Source organism: Amborella trichopoda, chromosome 12 (assembly GCF_054954075.1).
Source record: "Amborella trichopoda isolate Santa Cruz 75 chromosome 12, AtrichopodaSantaCruz75HAP2 v2.0, whole genome shotgun sequence".
NCBI lineage: Eukaryota > Viridiplantae > Streptophyta > Magnoliopsida > Amborellales > Amborellaceae > Amborella > Amborella trichopoda.
Window position 1 is genome coordinate 32,931,705 of NC_142347.1, and position 26,025 is coordinate 32,957,729.

At 36.1% G+C, this 26,025-nt stretch overlaps 1 protein-coding gene across 8 annotated transcripts; it reads right to left on the minus strand.

Annotated features, from left to right (window-relative positions):
* Positions 1 to 4,393: 4,393 nt before the first annotated feature.
* Positions 4,394 to 26,025, minus strand: LOC18430960 (spindle/kinetochore-associated-like protein). 8 transcript variants are annotated; one of them, XM_088853460.1, is made up of 10 exons: positions 24,604 to 25,283; positions 23,442 to 23,566; positions 15,009 to 15,100; positions 9,339 to 9,448; positions 9,183 to 9,258; positions 5,980 to 6,047; positions 5,534 to 5,639; positions 5,415 to 5,444; positions 5,210 to 5,323; positions 4,394 to 4,838 (listed from the first exon to the last, which is right to left on the minus strand). In XM_088853460.1, exons 3-10 carry the CDS (start codon positions 15,021 to 15,023, stop codon positions 4,758 to 4,760), a joined length of 600 nt encoding a protein of 199 aa, XP_088709586.1. In that variant the 5' UTR covers positions 15,024 to 15,100; positions 23,442 to 23,566; positions 24,604 to 25,283; the 3' UTR covers positions 4,394 to 4,757. The 8 variants fall into 8 exon arrangements, 6 of the variants coding, with proteins under 6 accessions (XP_088709586.1, XP_088709587.1, XP_006841162.1 ...); XM_088853461.1 differs by lacking the exon at positions 24,604 to 25,283 and adding an exon at positions 23,698 to 24,047; XR_016045656.1 differs by lacking the exon at positions 15,009 to 15,100 and having other exon boundaries at positions 5,927 to 6,047; positions 24,604 to 25,958.

The following is a 26,025-nucleotide window of genomic DNA, read 5'->3' on the forward strand; positions in this document are numbered from 1 at the left end:
CGGTCTCTCGACTAGGTGCTCTTTAGCCTCAACTCTTGGACGAACTTTTTCTAATGGTAAATTTACTTAGGTTTCTGCCTAATAGAGTATTTCTCAAAGTAATAATTTCCTTAGGATAAAACTTAATAAGCTTTTTTTTGTAACGTTTGCTCTGATACCAAATCGAACCAAGATCAACCCTTTATGCTACTAACCTAAAATAACCTAGATATAAGAATAAAAGGTTGATTATAAATAGTGATAATAAAGATATGTCTATTAAAAGCCAAGTAGTATAAGAGGATTCATAAACTTTTATGCTTAACACAATTCTAAATTGCATAATTAAACATATTTGAATATTATTACTTCAAACTAACTGTATATTAAACAACTGTATCAAAAATTACAGACTGAAAAGCTATTTGGGTTTTCATATGGAGTATAATCCAAAAGTATTTGTTTGAGAATAATATTATTAAGCTCAAGTTGGTGGAAGACAAAGACGTCCCACCATTTAACTGCAATTTGCTTTTCCAAGCATGGTCTATATTGATAATTATTGGTTATATTCGGAGATATAGCGTATGACCATTTTAATATCCATGGAACTTGATATAATGCTACAAAATACATATGATAATGCACATTGGGATTGCTCCCATTGAATTCTATAAAGTTGTCTTCGGATAATTGTAAGGTTTTGGGCATTATTTGGGTTCTGGAACCCCAAACCATAAACCAGTCTTTGAACCAGTTTGGGAATGGGTTTGTAACTGGGAGTTTGAATTGTAAGAACCAGGTATAAGAATAAAACTGGTTTTGAACAGTAAGCGCTTTGTGTCAGGCTTCAATATATTCTGAATATATGAAATGCTTATTTGGGAATTCTGGGGATATTAATCTTTTTGCCCTAGAAGGGTCTGAATCCCATTCATTGAAATGTAAAACTTTTCTTACTTGTAATTTTGAATATGATATTATTCGCGAATTTTTCTGATAGTAATGTGCTATTGTGATTGAACCAGTCTCTAGCAGTATCATTTCAAACCATTCTCTGGTTCTTATGCCAAAAGAAGGGTTTAGGTTATTGCATAGATAGTATCTAGCTAATATATTTGGGTCCTCAGCCACTTGATTATCTTCTATTATGATATCATCAATAAAAGCGGTTGCTTCATATTGAGATTTGAATGTAGGTATAGAAGATTGTAGGAATAATGGTGTGCGAGGAGATGATTGAGGAGGTTGGCTTGAGTATGTGGGATAAACTGGACTATTTGGGTCAGTTGGAGAATATGGTACCAAATTTCTAGTTGGTGAAGGGGATGAACTGGGTGATGAACTGGCTGGAACTATATCTGTTGGCATTTTACCACGATTAGTATTAGTATTCATATTATTATTGAATAATATAAGACCTAAAGATAATTCTTCAGGGTCAGAGTGGTCTGTTCTGCCCCCCTGCAAAAATTCACGTGTTTAAAAAATCAGGTAAATGATTAGAAGTACCACTTAGATGCTCAATGGTAAAATCAAACGTAGAGAAGATCGCTTGCCAATGAGCGAATATCTGTTTAGACACTAAATTTTACACATCTTTTGCAAGTATATCTTTAACGGCCTTGCAGCCAGTATATATAAGAAATGTGGAATTAAGAATTTTGCCTTGAAATTTAGTAACACAATGTACTATAGCTAAAATTTCTTTTTTAACTATAGAGTAATTTTGTTGAGTAGAATTCTATGCTTTAGAAGTATAGCGAACTAATTGTTCACTAGAATTTATTCTCTGTTTAAGTATTCCACCTAAGCCTAATTTTGATGCATCACATTCAATAATTTTAAAAGCGTCAGGATCAGAAAGAGAAAGACAATGTAATATTTTAGATTTAAGTTTGAGTTTCTTCACTGCTTCAGTATGGATATTAGTCCATTTAGGAGGGTTCTTTTTTAATCTATCATATAAAGGTTTTCCATCTATTGCTAGATTTTGATAGAAATCTACAATGTAATTGAGACATCTTAAAAATCTTTGCAACTCTTTTTTATCTAAAATAATATCGATGAATTTGTCTGCAAATTGAATTGATTTATCTATTGGTATGATGGTTCCTTGGGATATGTTATGTCCTAAAAATCTGATTTTTGTTTGAAATAGACTCATCTTTATTTGTAGATATGGCTAACCCTGCATATTTAACAGCATTTATAAAAGCATTGATATGTTTGATACGTTGGGGTATACTTTCAGATAAAATTAAAACATCATCTATATAGACTATCATGAATTTGATATAAGGATTAAAAACATCATTCATAATTCTTTGAAATTCTAATGGAGCATTATTTAGTCCAAATAGCATGACGTTCCATTCATATTGTCCAAAAGAGACATTAAAAGCCGTTTTATATCTATCTTCTTCTTTAATCTGGATCTGCCAATAACTAGATTTTAAATCAAATTTATATATATATATATATATATATATATATATATATATATATATATATATATATATATATATATATATATATATATATATATATATATATATATATATATATATATATATGTATATGTAAAACTCTTCCCAACGCCTATTGACGAAAATGAACAGTGAATTCGCCTACTCTTATCACCATCCAAACTTCATCGTACGGTCACAATTGTCCGATAGTGTTTCAATTTTCAATTTTTTTTTACAAGTCCAAATTACTTGAAATATTTGGAACGTGTGTACATCTCAACGATGCACACCTAATAAAAATATGAAAAAAAAATAAATCGACCAAAATACCCCCAAAAATTTATGGGGGTATCAATTTATATTTTGTGAATTATTTTTTTCATATTTTTATTAAATACGTCTCACTAAAATGTACACACGCTCCAAATTTCAAACCATTTTGATTATTAAAAAATACAACCATTCAACTGTGACCGTACAATGAAGTTTGGATGGTTATGAAAATAGGCGAAATCACTGTTCATTTTCACCTATAGGCATTTTGTAGTATATATATATATATATATATATATATATATATATATATATATATATATATATATATATATATATATATAATGATATATATAATGATAATGATGACATTTCTATAAAGCCTAAGATTTATAAAAACAAAATAAAGCCTCACTTCAAATCCTCATTTGAAAAGTACTTTCAGCAATGAAAATCTTCATGATGGTTCTAAAATTAATTTCCAACACTAATAATGAAATTTAAACCTCAAAAATGGTAAAGATATCACGGATCTTTGAAGATTTATTTCTAGGGTGAAATAGACCATCTAGATAATTTATTACAATATACAATATGTTTAAAACATGGAATCCTATTTTTTTTTTCCACATCCATAACGTTCAAGCCAAAATGATTTCTAAGGGTCTTCTAATGTTTGAATTGCAATTTTCAAATGAATTGTGAAATAAGGCTTTACTTATTTTGATGGGCTGCAGCCCTATCAAACCATTTTCCAGATATATAAAGCTACCAAATACAATAACCTATAATGCACTTAGACCGTTCCCGCCGTCCATTCAAATCTGAATGGACAACAAGTATTAAATATTTATACTTACCTATACAACGGGGCTACACTTCCCCTTCCTCTCCTCTCTTTATAACCGCCCACTCCTCCCCAATCCCTCCTCCCTCTCTGCTACTCTCTTTTCTCTCTCGCTCTCTTCTCTATGTCTTCCCTTCTCCTTATTCTTTACCCGAGGAGCTGAAGGTCTTTCAACACTACCAAAAATTGCAAGGGGCTTAAACCCACAAGGAGTTGGAGGTCAGAGCTTTTTCTCTTGATCTCTCGCTCTATCGATTTCTCTTTAGGGCAAGTCCCAATACCTCCCCATCTTTCTCTCTCTCTCTCTAAAGCTCTCTATTCCCCTTCTCTTGTTCTCTCCCTCTCTCGACCTTTTCTCTTGCTTTAGAACTCTCCCTGAATTATTTAGACTCGCTTACTACTCATATCCCTCAGTCTAAAACTCTCTCTACTCCCCTTCTCTGTCTCACTCTTCCTCAGTCTCACTCTTGGTCTCTCTTCGCTCTTTAACCCCCAATCTCTCTCCAACCCCCCAACCTCTCTCTAATTCCGATCTCTATCTCTCTAACCCCCAACCTCTCTCTGTCAAACCCTCTATCTCTCTCTCCAAGGTGCCATCTTCGGTCCCATCTCAGTTAGATCTCCCTTTTTCTGCTTTTCTCTTTTGGGGTGTGGAGAGAGAGAGAGAAGAGAAGAGAAGAGAAGAGAGTGAGAGGGGAGAGGAGAGAGCAGAGAGCGAGAGAGCATGTGGGTAGAGGGAGAAAGAGGGAAGAAGCAATTAGTAGCAAAAAGGGGGAAGAGCAAGAGACAGAGAGGTAGAGAGACAGTTGAGTGAGCGGTAAAGTTGCGCAAATAGACCCCCACCATTCATTTTTTTTCTTGTTTGAAATGGATGGCAAATGATATGTGAGCGTCGTTGAGGCTTCGAAACGCTACAGAGTTCAGTAGCTTTTTCCAATACAGATACACAAAAACACACATTATGAATCAAATTCAGCTTTTGTCATGGGATAGACGTTAAAGCACGAACTGGGAAAGAAAAACAACGAAAACCAAAAGACCAGTAAAATAAAAAATCAGAGAGGGTTACTCTCAAATCAGCCCTTTTGTCATGGGATAAACAGGAGAACAAGAATTGGACATGAAAAAGAAAGAGAACTAAGGCTGGTAATCATAGCTAGTGGATTATCTTGGGCAGCTTAACTCCGTCATGGTTGAGGTTTTGAGAGGATTATCACCCGATGATGTCCTATTCTCGTCTCATGGATACGACCAAGATGCCGAAGGACCTAACATCCAATCAGAACAAAGTCCATTAGGAATTATGAAGGCAAAGCAAAGAACCAAATTCAATTATCATCAATTATTTTTGCATGGCTGTTTCCTGATTGTATTGGTTTTTTAGCTCTCTTGTTTCATGCCTTCTGGCTTCTAACGGTAAGATTAACATTTAGAAAGTATATTATAGATGTAATGTCACTCAGAGCTTTGCTTCCTTTGTATTTTCAACCATTTTTTTCATTTTATAACATCATAAAAGAATATAATAGACTTTCTTCCACTTATAAGTCAGGTAAAATATAACGAAATTGCTGATCCTTATCGACAATTTCTTTATTGTACTATAAAACAAATAAGCATCGGTTTTCGAAGCACTCACAGTCAATATTGCTTTGCCAGTGTTGTCAAGCTTCAGACCCGGCCCTTTCATGTCTGTCTCCAGAAAAAAGTACTTACCCTTCACGGCTTCTGACATTGCAATATCTCGGAGTTCCTGAGCATTTTTCAAATAAATGTCACGTAGAATTTCCAAAAAGACGAGGCACGTAGGATCCAAAACATTCAAAAAGGACAAAAGCACTTACTAGAGCCTTTTCTAGAGTGTCTTCAGCTAACTTCAGGACCACAAGAAAACACAAAATTACAGGAAGGATATGAACTTCATAAAACAATACAACAAGCAAAAGATGAGATTAGAAAAAACCTTCTTTCGTGGTGCTGCAACTAGCTGGGCATTGGCCGCAGCATAGCCAGCCATCTCATCAACACCATAGTTTAGTTTGTCCAGGGTAAGCCTCCCCCTCATGTAACTGCCATGTAACAAAGAGCCAAATCATAAACTGAAAGCAACTACATAAATTATTCATGGACGTAGAAAATACATTAGAATTCAGCATATTCAGAAAAAAGGAAAACATTACAAAATGTAATCCTCAAATTTCTTCGAAAACAATAGTGGAGATTTCAAATGCATCACAATCATAATGGAACTATCTCCAAACATACAGCTGCAATGTTAGAAGACTTCAATCAAAATAAAATATAAAATAATGCTGATTTCCATTACAACAAGACCAAAAATATATCAAATACACACTATTTCACTGGCTAATATTGTTGACCAGAAAAATGCCGGATAGTGATTCTCACGCAGATAGTGAATCAAGCTCCTCAGCAGTTATATACCAGCGAGGTACAGGACCACGACCTTTTTTCTCCTGTGAAATAACAATGCAGTATATGTGAGAAATATGAAAGTCCATAATGGCCCATCAGATAAAAACCATCATCTGAACTCAATCAAGTCGATTACTTTTCAATTCTGAAATTTTTCGCATTAAAATTAACTTTTGGATCCTAAAACCAACATCCTACACAAATCAAGAATTATTACACAAGCATCCATCAATAAATGGAAGCTGTCCAGAAAATGTAATCTCAATTATAAAAACAAGTCATTTAATTCTCAGATCTTTCATGTCTACACAAAATTCTTTAGAGAATACAATAACTGAACATCAAACTCACCAATTTAAGAAAGTAAGGGTTTATGACGCACACCCAAAATAAGCTAGTGCAAGACAATCATGAATCTAAAGGGAAAAGAACTCCTCTTTATTGATTTTGGGAAAGCTTATGATGGTATTTAGAGATTTAATTTGGTGGGTGTTGAAAAAGAAATGAGTCTCCAGATGCTACATTGATCGGGTGGGAGATATGTACGAGGGAGTATTAACTAGTGTGCGGACAACTAGTGGAGAGAAGAGTTTCAAGTGATAATAGGCCTACATCAGGAAGTCAGTGTTGAGCCCATATCTCTTTGTTTTAATCATGGATGTATTAACTAGGCATTTATAAGAAGAGGTACCATGGTGTGTGTTGTCCATAGATGACATAGTTTTGATCGATGAGACTAGAAGTGGCATCAATGCAAAGTTAGAACTTTGACAGATGATCTAGAATCTAAAGCTTTTAAAATTAGCCGAACTAAGACAAAATATATGGAATGCAAGTTTAGTGGGAATAAGAGTAGAAACGAGGCCATAGTTAAGATTGGGGCCAAAAAATACCTAAAAGAGAGTATTTTCGAAGTCAAGATGTGCAACTGCAATTTTATGTGAACGCCACATACCAATGAAGCTGAAGGGGAAGTTCTATAAGACAACTGTGAAACCAGCTTTGCTTTATCTGACTCACATGAGGATTGTAACAAATATGAGAAGGTTGAGATGGATAAAAGACAAGAAATGATAGAATTCAGAATGAATGTATTCGAGAGAACTTAAGGGTGGCTCCAATAGGCAACAAGACGAGGGAAATTAAACTTAAATGGGCTGCCTATGTGCAACGCAATCCAATACAACACCAGTTAGAAGATACGATTTAGTTTAAGTGGAAAGCTCTAAAAAAATAATGGGAAGGCCCAAAAGGATATGGATGGAAGTAGTAAGAAAAGATGACTTATGATCTTACTGAGGTATGGCCCCTAGATAGAACAGAATAGCGAAACAAGATTCGTGTAACCCACCTCAAATAGTTAAAATAAGACTCTGATGATGATGATGAACATATATATTCCATAATGTGATATGCCACCTTTTGTAAGCCTATGAAACCCTAAACTTAACTTAAGATCCAAGTAAACATTTTAAAACTCTAAAATAACCCTAGACAATACTTGAATTCAAGAAATACCCATGTGAACAGTAACCCGTAAAACATGAACAGTACCCATGAATAGAATCACTAGATGATAAAAAAAGATAATAAAAAAATAGAAATTGTGTTGGAGATTAACTCCACATTATATCCTAAAAATTTAACCCTAATAAAAAATAAAATGTACAGCCACATTCATGAAATTAAAAAAAATAAAAATAACTTCTGAATCACCCAGCTCTTGATCTCCATCACGTATGGATGTTTTGTATCTCATCTCCGTGGTTTTGTTACATGAATAGAATGAAATTGGTCCTTTCTTAAGAGACATGCCATATGGGTTTGATATTTCAGAAAATTATATATCTATAGAAGTTATTTCTCTAATGAGAATAAGAAAATGCCATGGATGCAGTGACTATCACATGAGCAATACACAGAGAATATCACATGAGCACTACATAGAAAACAGGTGATGGAGAGCATATACTGTTGCAAATACAAACAATCACTAAATTAGTTATCCATATGGATTTACAAATTCAAAATGTTTTCAACAATGTCATTGGAGAAATAAAGAGACTCTCAGATGTTGCCACTTTTTATTCAAACTTCGAAGGGGAGGGAGTTAGTGAGGCCAGTAATTTGTCTAATTTCTACATTTGCAACAAACTTCCTTACTTTACAGAGTATGCTGCAGTGAAAGGATGGCCTCCAATCCATTGTTACATCAGCTAATTGGTGGGTATCTATGTGGGTTACGAAGACTAGTGGAACGAAATGGTAAAATTGATTTTACGCAGTCAGTTTTGGACCAATGTTACCAATGAACTTTCAGATATAGAGCCCTTGATGTAGGTTTTGAGGATTGTAGATAGTGATACTATGCCTGTCATGGTGTAAGTGGGGTATATCTTTGAGGCTATGGACACAGCCAACGCAGCAATGGCAAAAACTTCTATATTAATTTCTTTATTTATTTTGTTCAGGTTCAATTTGGATTGGTAAACAAGAAAAGTTCCAAAAGGAAGTTAGACCTTGAACATTGTCAAGATGGACCTGTGACCAAACAAATTTCACTGATAACAGATTTTTAAAATTGAAACAAATCCGTTACTATGAAATTTGTTTCAAACATACCTGTGGTTCAAAGATTGACCCGTGACTAACCAAAAGTAGTTCACTGACAAAGTCACATTTGCAAGTGGATCTTTGGGAAGTCATATGCATATGATACCATTATCCCTATTTCAACTGGCGATATAAATTCCAATTTATATACAATGAGTATTTCTTCATTTGATCACTGTCATGCATAAGCTATAAATTTAGCATCTTCTGGTCCGAAATCAGATCTTGGTGATGGGGGAAATGCAAGTAAGGAAAAGTTATGAATGATTAGAAGCACATGAAATTTTGATGTCGTAGCCTGTTAACTTTTAACCTAAATGCCATGATATCATTGAGAAAGCAACATACAACACAATAGAATCATATTAGACCAAACAAGAGGAAAAAAAAAACACAGGGTTATTAGCAGTAGGATTTGAACTTGAGGTGTAGCGTTGTCAGCAGTAACTGCTAAACAGCCAAACCCAGGTACAGTACCTCAACACAGAGACGTTTGAAACAAATTTTACTAATGACAGGCACAAATGCCTCCTTAGGGCTACAATGAAGCACCAAGAATTTACCTTTCGCAATGCTATATCTCCCTCAAACTTTGAAGGTTCAATGCTAGGAATACCGATTAGTTTCTCTTGCTGCAAACTGAATTCAACAAATAATGAACATAAACAGAAAACAAACAAATATTTATACTAAAAATACAGAAAAAATAAGGCATTCACCATTTGGTGGTACCACTTGTGGTAGTAGCAACAGGTGGCAAGCCAGATGGAAGATGAGTTAACATGTGCTGCAGTTTTTGTTGCTGATGCAAAGAGAGCTCTATGAGTTTCTGCAAACCACAGAAAAAAGTGCACAGGATCAGAAAAATGTGATGCAACAAAAAGCAGTAACAACTTATAAAGCCTAAAAGGCATAGGCACTAGATCCCATCCCATTGGCATTGGGAGGCACCTCACCAGGCTACACTTAGCTGAATAGCTGGAGTTAGGTAAAGTGTGATCAAACATATCATCATCATCATCATCTAAGCCTTATCTCAATTATTTGGGGCTATATAAATCATGTTCCTCCATTCTTCTATATAATATGTTCAAGATTCACAATAAGACGTAAAGTTTTACGTTGGCTGCCTACCTAACGTAACCCACCTCCTTTACCTCGGCTTGGGATAGGTTAAGGGAAAGTTTAAGGTCCACACCCGTTTTTGACCGGTTTGTGCAAAATCAATAACAAAATAATATTATGTTGAATATATTAAATTCAAATAACATAGTTCATTCTCAATCAGATAACGGCTATCCAACAGGCCCTTATAATAAAATAGCATCAAATAGGGGGTGACATAATATAACTTGAAATTTCGTCTACAATAAGAAATTTATATATTGGTACAATAAGTTACCAAACATGGACGAACTTTCGGGGTTCCAAGCCTGAGGTAACTTGGCATTCCACAGTAATTTTTTCCCATGTACTGTCCCAGCTCGCATGCATTTGTCTTTCTACGTTTAGAGTTGCATTCTTCATAATTGCATGACTCAAAAGTCCATGGTTTGGAGCTTGGAAGGGGATTCATGCTGAGGAGGAGAAGTCACTGTTCAAACAGTAAAAGCTTCTCATAGTGCTTGTCAAGGGGCCCTTAGCTTCTCATGTGATCAACCACATCACATGATAATATTTTCAGATTTGCTTCTATATAGCGGAATAGGCCAAAGTGTTCAACTTGCCCCTAATTTTACAACTGTTACGAAAATATCACCAATTTTTTGGAAATATCGAGATATTATGATATATCCGGTAACATTGTCGTTATGCTGAAAATATAGGCAATATTTTAGAGAAATGGAATTTTGGAAAACACACCACAGTACATACATTGTTTAAAAAAATTTATTTTTTACATTTAAAAAGCAAAGAAATCTTCCCCCTATCAACTCTAACCGATCAACATTAAACACATCTCGGAAGCGAATCTAATAAGATATCTACACACATTTAGTCCTAAGAGACCACGCAGTCATTTAAAAATTGGATGAGGTTTCTTTAAGGACCAGGCTTTAGGAAAAAAGTAAAGCCTCAAATCAAAACCTCATCTAGAAAATGCTTCGGGCATGGGAAACCCTTATGATAACTCTAAAATATATTTCCATCACTGATTATGAAATATGTAGCTCAAAGAATGGTAAGATCTTATGGATTTGTGAACACTTGAAAATGGAAGTCTAGACAGTGTGTTACAATATACTTCGTTTTTAGGGCTTGAAATACCTTTTTTCACATCCATAAGTATCAAAGTCAATATGATCAATTTCAAGGTTTTCAAACATTGGAATTGCACTTTTCAGTGAGATTTTAGACGCAGCTTTACTGCATTTCATAAGGCCTTGGCTTTATTTTAACCTTTTATTTAAAAAATTTGCAAGTCAAAAAAGCAAGGATATCAAGAAATTTGCATGTGGGAATTTTTCCTGACACTCTTTCAGAAAACATAAAATACATGTCAATCGAACTCAATAGTTCCAATCGATCATGAAAGATGAAAATTTCCCAATAATATGCACCACTGTGAACATTCTTTCAACAAATGGGTAAAAAACTGGAACTTGTGAAAGAAATAGAAGTTACATTAATTATGGTATTCAGAGAATGAAGATCAATATACAAAAAGATAAAATTCCTAATTTAAATTAGACTATTTTTTATGCTTTTATGATGATGTGAAACCTAATACATGGGGATAGTACTGAATAATGGTAGATTTGAAATACAATAGGTGTAATTTTGTATGGGGGACTCCTGAGTAGAAAATTTTAAATTACACAAGTAAACCATTTAAACATGTTCACAGTAATATAGTACAATTGAGGGACCAAATTACATGTACGACAAACTGACAAAATGCTATTCTAGGAGGAACAGGTACACAATAACAAATATTGATAAGAATGGAAATCTGTTTTCATACTACCCACTTCACTCCAACCCTTTTTAAAGTGCACTATTGCAAATGAATGTTCATCAAATAGTATTGTAGTTGTTTCTATTTGTTGTGAAGCACTCAATAAACGAATTTGCAAACTAAACTGAAAATGAGGAAAGAATATTTTCATAACAACCATGAATATCATCATCATCATAGCCTTTTCCCAATTAATTGGGGTCAACTACACGAATCATGGTCTGCCATTCTGCTTTATTAAAGGTTATCCTCAGTGAGGCCATAACTCTCCATATCTTTTCAAACTACTTTCAACCGCATCCTATTAGGCCTACCCCTTGCCTTTTTCAATCCTTCTATTTGAACTAACTCGTACCTCCTAACAGGTGTTGTACTTGGTCGGCGCCACACATGGCCATTCCACCTAAGTCTACTCTCTCTCATCTTATCGCCTATCTGTTTCACACCTAAATTCTCTGGAATGGATTCATTTCGAATTCTATCCTTTCTTGTCTTGCCACTCATCCATCTCAACATCCTCAGCTCCACTACACTCATTCTATGGGTATATTGTTTCTTATCCACCCGACATTTCCCTCCATAGAGCAAAGCTGGTCTTACAGCTATCCTATAGAAACTTGCCCTTCAGCTTCATTGGTATGCGACGACCACATCACATCTCCACTTCACCCACCTAACTCTAATTTTTTATGCAACATCTTCTTCTTTAATCTCTCTATTTTCCTGAATTATTGACCCAAGATATTGAAAGTGCAGTCTTTTTTATACTTCCTGGCAGTCAATCTTATTAACTACTTCCTCATCTCTACTACTATTATTACTAAATTTGCATTCCATATATTCTGTCTTAGTACAGTTAATTTTAAAACCTTTGGATTCTAGAGCGTCCCTCCAAAGTTCTAACTTTGTGTCGATGCCGTTTTGGGTCCTCATCGATCAAAACTATGTCAGCTGCAAACAACATGCACCACGATACCTCATCCTGTAGGTGCCTATTTAAGTCGTCCATAACTAAGACAAAGAGGTATGGGCTCAATGCTGGCCTTTATGTAGACCTATTGTAAATGAAAACTCACTCGTCTCTCCACTAGTTATTCGTACACTAAATAGGGCTCTATCGTACAAATCTTTCACCGAGTTGATGTAGTGTCCGTAGACTCCTTTCTTTTCCAACATCCACTAAATCAAATATCGAGGTACTATATCATAAGCTTTCTCTAGATTAATAAAGACCATGTGGAGGTAATTTCCCTTCGTCCAAAACTTTTCAATCAGTTGCGTAAGTAAGAAAATAGCTTCAGTTGTTGACATTCTTAGCATAAAACCAATTGGTTTTCAGATACACTCATTTCATGCATTAGTCGTTACTCAATCACTCTCTCCCAGAGCTTCATAGTATTCAATATTATATTGACATCATGATCAGAGTTCCATTTTCCTTCTACAAATAATTTATCCCTAAATAAGTATATTTTCTCTTTTTTTTAAATTCCACCACTTAGTTCTTGAACATCCATTACTTTTACCCTTCTTCCATGTCTTTATCCAGATGTCCATAACCACGAGCCTATGTTGGATAGTTAAACACTCTTCTAGGATAACCTTGTAGTCTTTACTACTTTCTTAACTAGGAAGAGGTCTATTTGGCTTTAATGTGATCCACTTTTAAAGGTTATTAAATGTTCATCTCGTTTTTAAAGTAAGTGTTTTCTATTGCTAGGTCGTAGGCCATAGCAAAATCTATAATAGCCTCACCCATTGCATTTCTTTCCCAAAACCCCCACATGTACCATTTCATATCCTCTATTATCATTTCCTACATGACCATTTAAGTCCCCTCCTAAAAAGGTCATCTCTCTATTTGGTATGTCTTGGGCTATTCCATCTATGTCCTCCCAAAATTGTCTCTTAATTCTATCATCTAATCCTATTTGTGGTGTATAAGCACTAATTATGTTAATTATCTCTTCCCCTAATACAAGTTCAATTAATAAGAGCCTATCACCTATTCTTTTGACACTAACTACTTTATCTTTCAAATCTTTGTCTACTATTATACCTACGTCATTTCTATTATTATCCTTTCTTGTATACCAAATTTTATACACATTTATTTCTTTAGTTTTTTTTCCTTTCCATTTAGTTTCCTGTAGGCAAACTAAGTTTACTCTCCTTCGTCTCATTGTATCCACTAACTTCATACTCTTACCTATAAGCATTCCTACATTCCATGTGGCTAGATGAATCCTATTCTCTTGGACTAGCTTCTTTACCCGTGCTCATTCAGGTTGTCGTGGGAAGCCTTGTCTATTTTTCACCGCAACCCGGTGGTGCTATGGCGTGTCGCTTCTAGGAAACGCCCTAGCTAACCCTTGCTCATTTCTCATTGTACCTGGGGTCCGATACAACGCGTCGCTTTTGAGGAATGCCTTAGCTACCCCTTGCTCATTTCTCATTGTACCTGGGTTACAGTACAGCGCGTCACTTCTGGGGAACGCCCAAGCACATCTAAGTTCAGGATTCATGATAAGTTTTGATAAAATTTTATGTTGATTGCCTACCTAACACAACCCAACCTTAACCCGGGCATGGAACATGTTAAGTTCAAGTTTAAGGTCATCACCCTTCTTAGACCATATAACAAAATTTAAGTAATCTATCTCTTTGAAAGTAACAATCCACTTCAATTTGTCCTGTCATGAAAAATAAAATAAGAAGCCATTCACGTTGAGCTAATAGTATGAAGGGGCTTAAGAGTTGATCATTGACTTGCCCAACTGATCAACGGTGTACAAGACAATACTTCATTCAAGTAATGAACATTGCCTAACTTTTTGCTTTGACATAGGACAAAGTAGCAGTACCATGTTTCTTGTTATATAGAAAAATCAGCCCCCACTAGTATTCAGTAATGAATATTAGAAGTCCAATAATTCAGCATCTAGTATCAGAATCTATAGAGGCCATAATTTAAAGATCTAATGCTGAAACCATGAAGATACTATCACTTTTTCTAGTGAACACAGAAATATACAATGAAGCAATCAAACCAGGTGTCGGTTTCTAACAAAGCAAACTACTATACCACATAGATAACAAGAGAAATATACAGTCTACTTATTGTCAAATACAGAAGCTCCATACATAAACACATGAAACAAGCCTACTTTGAGAAGAGATAACAATGTTATGTTAAATATTGACTATTAGCTCAAAGTGCACATCCAGTGTTTAAAAACACAGATATGAGCATAGAACCAAAGAAGGGTCAGGACCAATTTGGTTCACCAAGTCAAGTCTGACTGACCAAGACTTGGAATAGAACCATGGTTCTTTGTTTTTTTCCTAAAGCAGATAGAGTTCGAAAGGCCCCAAATGGACTCAGGCAGACAAAGTCAATACTCAGAAAACCTTATAAGACTTGAATTACCCGAGCTGACGTCATCCAAAATTTATATGTGCCCGCTTTGAGTGACTCAGGGGAGTCCAAATTGGACTTGCCAACTCTTTAAACATTGTGCACTGCAATTGTCCAATACCAACAACAAAAAAGAATGATCTAATTATGAATAAACCTTCCCTTAAAGATCAACTGCTGATTACTTAATTTTAGTTCTAGTAATAAATGTTCCAGACACCCCTAAAAACTCATATGAAACTCAAAATTTGTTCAAACATAAAGGAAATGAAGCAAAGAAAAATAAACTTCAAGAATTCTGAAGCCTTGAAATCAATCCAAAAAATTTTAAGTCGATATAATAAAAGTAGAATTTTTTGGATCAAGATCTGCTGCTCCAGAGTAGTTAATTCTAAGCCAGAGAAGTTATTGACTAGAAGAACTAGATGCGCTAAACCATTAGAAACAGGAGTGTGCTTCTTGTGCAAGCGCAAACACATACTAAGCTATGTGTGTATTTTCTGTAATACTTCATACTCGATTTGCCCCAGAAAAAGATACAAGATTCAGTGGTTTCATGTAAAAACACAAAATCAATAATTTTCACTAAAAAGGGAACTTTTCAAGCTTCAAAAACTAGGGAATCAGTACATTACAAAAAGACTTGGGCTTCGAGTTAGACAAAGAGAGAGAGAGAGGAAAAGTGTCAAAAATCAAACCACAATATTTCCTTGGGATGCAGTCAACCTGACCGCCAACGATTGACCATGGCTATAGTAAATTTAGATGGACTGACAAACTATTCATAAGAAATCAAAGATCACAATAAAGGTGACTCCCATGGATGATCCATCCCATGATGAAAGGGAAAGTGAGAATCTGATAGTAATGGCATGGCTTCTTCACTCTATGCAATCAGGTATCAGTAAGGGTTTGTTGCTCCTTAGAACTGCAAAATATATATGGGAGGCAGTATCAAAGACATGCTCGCAACGAGATTATATAACTAGGATTTACTAATTGCGTTGTAAAATAGCAAATTTGCAACAAGGGGAGAAGATTGTGGAAGAGTATTTATGGGAGACTAAGTGATGTAGTGCCAGATGGGGAAAAATCTATCCTCTCTCAAGGTCTGCAAGGGGCATTCATCCCATAGTGGGATCCCCTACTTTGGTAGGTGATCTCTTCTCGGATCTCGGTTTTGTCGCTCCTTGAACGAGTATCTCAGGAATCTTGATTTTTAGGTGTTCTCTTGATCGACAATCTCTCAATGCTACTTTATAACAGCGGATGGTAATTTTGTCACCTAGAAGAACAATAAACAGTGTTGTAGCCTGATTTTCAGTAAAGGCTGAGCATCAAACAATAGCAACTTCTGTATGCAAAATAATTTGGCTTCATGTCTTCTTCAAGAGATGGGGGTTAACTCTCAACTCCTATTCCTTTACATTGTAATAATCAAGTAGTAATTTATATTGCCTCAAATCTTGTATTTAATGAAAGAACCAAGCACGATAGAGGTTGATTGTCACTTCTTATGAGAAAAGGTCGCTTCAAAAGCAATATGCAATCCATTTTTTCAAGAATCAATCAACACACATACTTATCAAGGCTTCTAATCAAAGTTTGACTAAGAGACACTTTGGGCGACTTGGGCAACTATGCTATATGTGCTCCAACTTGAGGGGGAGTGTAGTGAATATTATGGCCCCATGCTGCTATTAAGAACACCTCTTATGATGAATATGTGATGAAAAGGCGCATTGACCAACAATCTTTACATCCTTCAAAACTCAATTTGTACCAAAGTTGGCTAAAGGAGAATCCTCACATTCTTGGAACCTCAATATATACCAAAGTCAGTGTGACATGGACACCAAAACAAGTGTCAATGTCCACAAGTGTCACAAGTGTCTAGTGTGTCAACTTAAAAAGGCAATACAGCTAGACACGGCTGTCCATTTATTTTGATAAATAAGCTAATGTATTTTGATTAATAACAACTATACAAAGGGAAAGGTAGTAGTTCTCACAATATTAAGCTAAGTCCCAAGGTGGAAGGACTTTTGATTTAGCCCATAATACTGCTCTGAAGTATCTAAATAAGTGAGATAAGCATAAAGTTTACAAGAGGAACCGCAGAAGGGCAAAATACACATTGAATATGCCGTTTTTATACACTTAAAGTCTTTTATAATAAATGGTCATGATTAAATTACTTGGATGGCCAGGATTAAGTCTTGTTATGGTCTTTATTCAAAATCCTAGAGCGGCAAGTGCTCCTTCTTTTATCTCTTATTTTTTAATCTTTCTCTAATTTTAGATCTTCCCATAGTTGCCAGAATCTCCTACTTTGGTAGGCTATCCCTTTTAGGATCTCGATTCTGTCGCTCCCTAAATGGATCTCCTAGGGATCTCGAGTTTTAAATTTTGGGATCTTGATCCCCACTTATAGGGCTACCAAATCTTGTTGTTAGGGATCTGGATCGCAACCTTAAATACCAAGACAACAACCAAACTGATGATTTTCGTTGTTTATAGCCAACTAGCAACACAACTATTGCTTGACTTCCATCAATAATGAGATCCCTAGTTTAAAGAGTATCCATAATCCTAGATTATCATATACTTTAAGGTTGGTAACAAGATCCCCAAGAAGTTGGGATCAAGATCCCAAAAGGTCGAGATCAAGATCCTCAAAAGGTAGGAATCTCGATCCCTAACATGTGCATTGTACAGATGGCATTCCCAACCATAGGGATCTTCTAGTATTTCACGAAACCTCGCTCTCGATCCTGATCTCGGTACTGTTCCCAATCCCAATCCCAACAAATATGGATCTTCCCCATCTCTTCATTGCTAATAGTTCCAAACTACTGGATTTGCACCACATTGGTATCCGAGTCTGACAATTAGTAAGGATGTTAATGTAGCACATATAGTAGCACATACTGTAGCAAAGTACTGTATCACATTACTATAGCAAGATACATTAGCACATTATTGTAGGACATTAATGTAGCATAGTACTGTATAAGTATTGTAGTACGGCACTGTAGCATCGGCTTTTGTGCCCTAGATCAACAACCATGCCTCCACATAGAGGAAAAGGAGGAAAAGAGACAACCATAGAAGCCTTTGATGCTAGTTCGTGAGAAAGGATTGCAGATTTGAGGAGATTGGTCAAAACCGTAGTTCTGCGTTTGGCGTAGATTGAAGCCCCATCTCATGAGTATGAGATCGAGCAAATGAGGAATCCATAAATCCCTTCCGTGATCACGCTCCAAGGAGGTAGCTGTTCACATAGATAAGGATAGTAGGAGGTGGGAAACCGATCGCAAGTTTGAGATCCCAAAGTTTTTGAATGAGGACAGCAAGCATTCCTTTGAAGGTGATCCCATCTATGATGAACCAGTTGATGAAGATGACTTGAAAATGACCTATAGTGATTATGGGAACTTACCACCAATCTTTGTTTGATATGTACCGTAGTGAGAATATCTTTGTTTGATATGTACCCTGGTGAGAATTCGAGTTTGGTAGAAGAATCAATTATGATAAAGAAGTTGGTGAACCTACCTTTGATGAAAGAAAAGAAGAAGGCACTGTTTTCGATGAAGAACATACTATTGGCTAGGAAGATAATGGTGGTGACGGCATTTATGATGGTGAAGATGGAGGTGATTACGTTGAGCTATTGCTTTGTTTTGAGTGGGGAGCCCCAACAACAACTCACCAAGTTCTAATGGAAAGAGATTGTGGCTGCAATGCATTCATGTTAACCCATTTTAAAGTTTGTAAGTGGGTTATCAAGTATATTCATGGACAATAATACTATACAAATGTGCTACAAATGTTACAGTTTTCCATGTGGACAAAACATGAACATGATGGATAAAGTTTCTATGAGAGATGCAGTAATTTGGAACACATTTCTCTCTTGTTTTCTTGAATTGGGTCTCATCAAAATTGAGGAAAAATGCATATTCCTCATTGATGATGGACATGCAGATCTAGCACTATTGTTGATGGAAGTTAAGTATTGCTCATATTGTTAGCATGCAAATCAGTATGCTTATAGCATTCCTGTCATCCATGGCCTTGTACATCAGGGATTAGAACCATTGGAAATCTATGAACAGGATGGGCTATCTCTTGAATGTTATGTTGCACCAGTATGGGCTTCCCTTATATAGATAAATAAGCATGTTATTGATAGAAGCGAAGCAATAAATTGTGTACCATGGCAGAATCAAGCTTCTTATTAGGAAACTTACTTTCCCTTATTAATTTCTCATGTAGTATTTGCCAAAATTGACATGAATGGATTCCATGATCAGGCAGTGTGGAATGTTTTATCGAGAGGTGTGGTGTGTTTGATGTTTTATTTGGTCTAAAACAGGTGATTGTGTTTTATATTGAAGACAATTCATTGGAACTGTGCATTCACAAAATCATAGAGTATGATGTCAAATACATGGCAGCCACTGACAAGCATCACCAGCATAGGATTTTTGATGTTGGAGATTTTGTGTGGCCAGAATAATAGATTTCCAACAAGAAATATCATAAATTGAGCCAGGACAAGATTGGACCGTTGTGAAGTGGTGCAGAAGATTAATGAGAATGCCTACACATTGAAGCCTCCTAGCCATATTCACACTTTTAATGTTTTTAATGTCAAGCACCTCCATATTGTAGTGATACCTTTGACGATGAGCCACCGAATTCGAGGGCAAATTCTTTTAAGGAAGGGGGACTAATGCAGCTAGAATGCTGCTCTCAATTAGAGAGACGAGCTTAAAGTTTACAAGAAGAACCTCATAAAGGAAAACTAGTCATTGAACCTATCAGAACCTCATAAGGGAAAAATAGTCATTGAACCTATCGTTTTAACTTACTTAAAGTCTTTTACAATAAATGGCCATGATTAAATTAGTTGGATGGCCAGAATTTTTTTATATAAGAGATGTACTCAAGGATTTCCTTCTTTTATCTCTAGTGTTTTAAACTTTCTCTAATTTTAGATCTTCCCTACCTTCTTCTTTGCTAGACCCTAGCTCCAAGCTACTGGGTCTGCACAGACTTTGAATCCTGATGTGAGCATGTTTTAACTTTTAGCAACTAGCAAAGTACTGCAAATATATATTTTTTTTGGTTCATTTTTTGCAACTAGTGATGGCTTGATGGTAGAAGTGATGTAGGGAGGAGCACTGGATGAGGCTCCATTCTTGCAACAAGCACAGGGACATAGTATTATTATGCTTTGTCTTATTAAAACTTTGTGGCAAAAAAGGCACCTAGCATTATTATGCTTTTGTCTTATTAAAACTTTGTGGCAAAAAAATGAAAAGGAAAAAGACTGCTAGCCATTAAGCATAGCCATGTTAAAGGATAGAAAGCAACTCTACCGAGAAGAGCTTTCCACATTTCATGACATGAAAAGGAAGACAATTCTATTTAAAGTGTCGACACCATACTCATAATTGATGGTGTCAAATGACACATATGAACACGTGTCGGGGCTGTATCGTCAAGGGTCCACATGTGTCATCAGGCGACACCAGGCTAAATTTGAAGTGCAAGGTAACACAGAACAAACTTGACTAAGGTCCTTTGTACAGTATCCTGCTATATTTGGGCTTTTTAATAGGCTGAAACTCATGTGCATGCTGACTTGTATTGCAACACTCATGTGGATACATGCCCCATGATTTAAACAATGAGATGATGTATAAATTTTTATATAATTGTTGTGCTTGAATGGGCTTTTTCTTTCTCCTTCCTCAAACTTAATAAAAGGCATTGTAATATCTTGCTTAAAATTAGTGAATAGTGGCCCTTTGTAAGGTAAAGTTATTGATATTCGATAATAGAGCTGGAAATTTTAAAACTCAATACTTGCCAAGATTTATCATTGCTGCTCACGGAAGAGGGACACATGCCTCCAAGTTACATAGCTCTCTATCAAATTGTCAAGCAATTTAATATGAAATTGGAGCTCTTCACATATGGTGCAATATAACTACATGAAAATGATAAATCAAAGAGATAATCAAAATTCTCCAAGAAATATCTTTTCCACTAATCTACCATGACCCTAATGCCAATTAGTCTGTTAAATATGGTTGTACTGTGATTACATTGTCACACAGCGTAGCCCACCAAATTCACAAGTGTTTTCCCCGAAAGACATTATGAGCAAAAAGTAATTGCCATCAAGGCAAATGAAAGCAATGGCATTGTCATTAACCACATCACAAAGGTAGGACTGAGAATTTTTCGGATCAGCCCCGAATCCACCCAGATCCGGATACAAATCTGAAAAGTATATATGGGACTAGATCCGGATCGGATCAGATCCAAAATGTTTGGATCCATATCTGGATCTATATCCGAAAACTATACATGGGATCCGGATCCGATCCAAATCCGAAAGCTATACATGGGATCCTAGGCCTTCTAAAAGTTTAAAAAATTATACATGGGTTATGTTAGGGTGCTCGCACTATAGAGCATTTTACAATAGTACTCAACAAATTATGGACACTTATATACCCTTGTTTTGTACATGAAGCATTTTTTTAGTAAGTGTATTTTGTATCATTATGAGGGGTGTAACATCACCACATGGGGTGTGACATCACCCACATGGAGCATTAACATGTGGATGATGTCACACCCAGTGTGGATGATGTCACACCCCTCGTAATGACGAAAGATATTTTTTACTAAAATAAGATTATATTACAAGGTAAGGGTATATAAGCGTTCAAAATTTGTGGAGTACCACTATAAAATGCTTTATAGTGTAAACACCCTAGCATAACCTATTATATATTATATATAAATAAATAAATATATAATATTATATATACCATCCTTAAAATTGGCTCAGATCCGGCTCAGATCCATTTGAGACATGAAACTTTTTTATCCCATCATGATCTAAATTTTGGATGTGGATCCAAATTTCAGATCCAAATCTTGTTCATACCCGGATCCAAATCGGGTAAATTCTCAACCCTACACAAGGCCCTTCCAAAATGCCCTTGGGCTGATCACTTGGATGATCAAATTCCTGACCATCTCTTGATCAAATAAGCTAGCCCAATAGTGGTTGGCTATTCCAAATAATTCTCTAGGACAAAGATGGCCGAATAACACCCTCTTCCCATGAGCATGGCTCCTTTCCATCTCCTCAAAACTACTATATGGCCCTGCCCAGCCACATTAAACTGCTCTTCAAGCTCATTTTCTTGTTCAATATTAGGCTATTAAAAATATCCCCTCACGATTCCTATCCCACCATTTTTTCTGCTCTTTTTTTATCATTAATAGAAGCTATTGCTTCATTCTTTTTCTGACCATCATAGTAACAAAATGAAATGTTCAGCAAAAACACCAAATATTTCATCCCATTTCAAAAAATAATCAAAGAATCCCTAAATTTTAACTATGTTTTGAGTCAGATCATAACCCAGGATTCATAGAAAAAAACCTAAAAAAAAAAATGCAAATCTTACTAATAAAATGGCAAATCTTACTAATAAAATGACACCTTAAAAATATAAGATTGTTGGAAAGTGAAGAGTAAGTATCCATGGGCCAAATAGGTAAATAGCCATCAATGTAAGAATGATCAAAGCAGTCTAGACAATATTATTTTATATTCAGAGATTTTTATCATCCCTTTCTTCTTCATTGACTTTTCATTGTACAATTGATTTTTTTTCTACTTTTGGTGTTTTTTTTTTGGCCACTAACTATTGATGAGGCCTGCTAGGGACCTAAGCTATATCACTGCCTAATTTCACATCATGAGAACAGCTAAAATTAGCCTCCAACTGATAAACAAGTCTCCAAATATTATATGAATGGTTTTGCATTTGGGTAAACCCAAGATTTCATACCAGGCAGCTTGTTAGCATGCTAGTAGGAATCAAACTTGGAAAATGATTTTGCAACAGTCAACATCAAACCCAAGCCCGAATCCTCATTCAAATAGCAAACAAAATGTTAGATTTAATGGGCCAAATTCAGCCCTGGATACAGATGATATTTAGAGAAAAAAAATGCGGACATAATTTGTCTAAGCCAAAGTTCACGGAACTTGTTGAAATTTCCCAATTTTTTTCCAACACATCTTCATTTTCCTTCAAATGTACGAGAATTCAGTAAAATACAAACAAAAAGAAGTCCAAAATTAGCAAAATATTTTCAGCTACAATCATACAGAAACTGAATAGAATATTCAAACCCAAGCTTTGAATTAATCACACGTTTGCCAAATTGTGGGTTTCAAGGCCTTACACAAGTTTCATTGCAGAAATTTTCTGAAATTTCATACTATTGAATAACATCATCAAGTGAAATGGGGGAGGCGGAGGACTAAATGAAACTGTAGAAAGATCAAACACCTATGAAAAAAAGAAAATGAATCTCACAATGATTCAAGATGAATACCTTAGCCTTTGGTATAGCCTCAGCTTCCTCCTTCAATCGGTCCTTGATTGCCTTCATTTGACACTCCAATCCCTTCATCACAGCATCAATAGCTGACAGATCTGAGACACAACTCTCGATATGCACTGAAACAATGTGAATTTAAAATCATTCTTTCCCCAAAAATGAAATTCATGCAAAACTAGGGTCGTCACTAAACCAATAGAAAATTAGCATTGTTTTGCTTCTTAATTCTTATCAGTGTTTTAAGACTCACCTCAGGCCTGGGATCAACCCAGACTGAGTACAGCACATTTAATAAAGTGCACAAAAATTGATAAAAAAAAAAAAAAGGCAAAGGGCATGTGACAAGGGGAAAGAAAACCCTGGCCACACGTCTCTGTCTTTCTTTTTCTCTCTCTGGTTGAAATGCACCCAACAGACGGAGGGGGCAGAAATGAAGAGAGAATGGAAGAGAGGGGGCGGAAATCCACGCCTCTGAGAGAGAGAGAGCCTGTCTGAGAAAGAGGGAGAGAGAAGCTGGCTACGGGGGAAAGTGATGAAAGGAAGGCGGTGCCCCCGTTTTAGAGAGAGTGAGAGACACCAAGCAGTACATCTCCCTGTTTCAAAGAATGTGTAGACATGACCCGCATCAAACTTGCCTCGGTCACTCTGTGAACTCGGCCGAGTCTGAACACGCCATTCGTATATTTCTTAGATAAAGTAGGTATGTATGATGTACAGGATCAGGAAAAGGCTTCAAGTCAATTTCACATCAACTTATGGTTTCTGCATTTAAAAAATCACTGCAAATCCAATACGCTTTCACTTCCTACAATTATTAAACTGACTCATATTTTCTGCAGGGCATTGAAACTATGGGAAATCAGCAGGAATTTTCTGTCTAATTGTCAGAAAAATGACACTGTTCTGGTTTAGCTGAAATCCAACACTATATCAAACAAAGTAGGGTTTCTGAAATGTAACGAACCAAATGCAAATTCAAAATCATTTCGTTTCCCAATGCCCGCAGTAAAAGAACGTGAAATCTTCAGAAAAGCTATGAATCAATAGATTTCAGTTACTGAAATTTTTCTTATCAAATTAGGATTTATGTAAATGGATAAAAGCAAAGAGAGAGAGAGAGAGAGAGAGAGAGGTGGGAAGGGAGAAGCAATCATACCATTGCGGCCGATCGCTAATTCCTGCAACTCGGCAACACGGTTGCTGAAAACTGCCATTAACGAATTGAGAGAAGAAGCCGCACCCTTTACACCATCATTTACATCCATGGAGCCCGAACTATGGTTGGTGTTTGTGCATAACAGGTGAGAGAAGATACAATAATTGATCCTGTTTTTTTTTCTGCCTTCTGAACCAGGAGTAGATATAGAGAAGTTGGAGGGATAGGTGTTATCGAATGGCAAAATCAAATGTCCCGCTCAAAAAGAGGGCCGGAAATGTCCATGGACTGTGAAAGTAGAAAATACCGTTTGAAAAAATGTTTATGTGACGTGGATTACCCACCTCTGATCCTTTTCATGGATCTGTGATCCAGATCCCCTAAAAGGCTAAAACTATATCTTCAAAAAAGTAAAAAATAAATAAATAAAGAGGTTCTGGCATATATTTGGTTAATGGGGAATGATCTTCTGTATTTTAGATAAACTATGATAGGATATATTGGTGTTTTAGACCGTCCATTCCAATGATTACAAGATCTTAAACTAGATTAGCGGTATAAACCATAGTTACATGGAGTGCTCAACTAAGGTGGCGCTCCCGCTCCGGTGCTCTGTAGCCGGGATCTCGATCGGAACTCGTTCTTTACTTTTTGGGAGCTCGCTTCTATTTTTAGGATTCTCGATCCTGTTCACAACAGAGCTCGCTCTTGATACTACGCGAAACGCGTTCCTTCAATTTTAGGATCTCGTTCTTAAATAAATTAGATCCCCGCTCTCAGAATTTTACGAGCGTGATCTCTATATTTCCATAACTCTATCCCTAATTTCCCGAAATATCCTAAAAGAAACTTTTTAAATAAAATTAATTTTTTAAAATAAAATAATTATATTTTAAGCCAAATTTTCATAAAAGTGGAGTTTACGATAGGAGCGTGGACTAATCATACACAGAACGCTATCCTTCCTTGAATGGAGCTCGATCTTTTCCAAATCGGAACTCGGCCATTCTTAGATGGGGGCGCCATCATGTTATCAATGGGAGCACGATCCTAATGAATATGGGAACACGATCCCATTTGACATGGAAAGTGTCCTGTTAAATAGGGATCTCGATCCCGATGTATTGGGAACGTGCTACCTGTTCATGTGGGATCTCGATCCACTACTTTTACCCTCACCGGAACTCACTCCCAGGGCTCCGGAGTTTTGGGCTGACGCCGCTCTGCCATTCCCGCTCCCAAAACCGAAGCCGTTCCCTCTCCCGCTCCCAGTAACTATGATATAAACCTCGTGTATGATTTTAAGTTTGATTTTTTTTTGACGTATGGCCTCGTTGTGCTTGCTCTCTCTTATTGTAAGCATGAGCAGATCCATGGCGCAACCTTCTCTCGTTGTAAAGATCATCATGAGATAATTGGCTC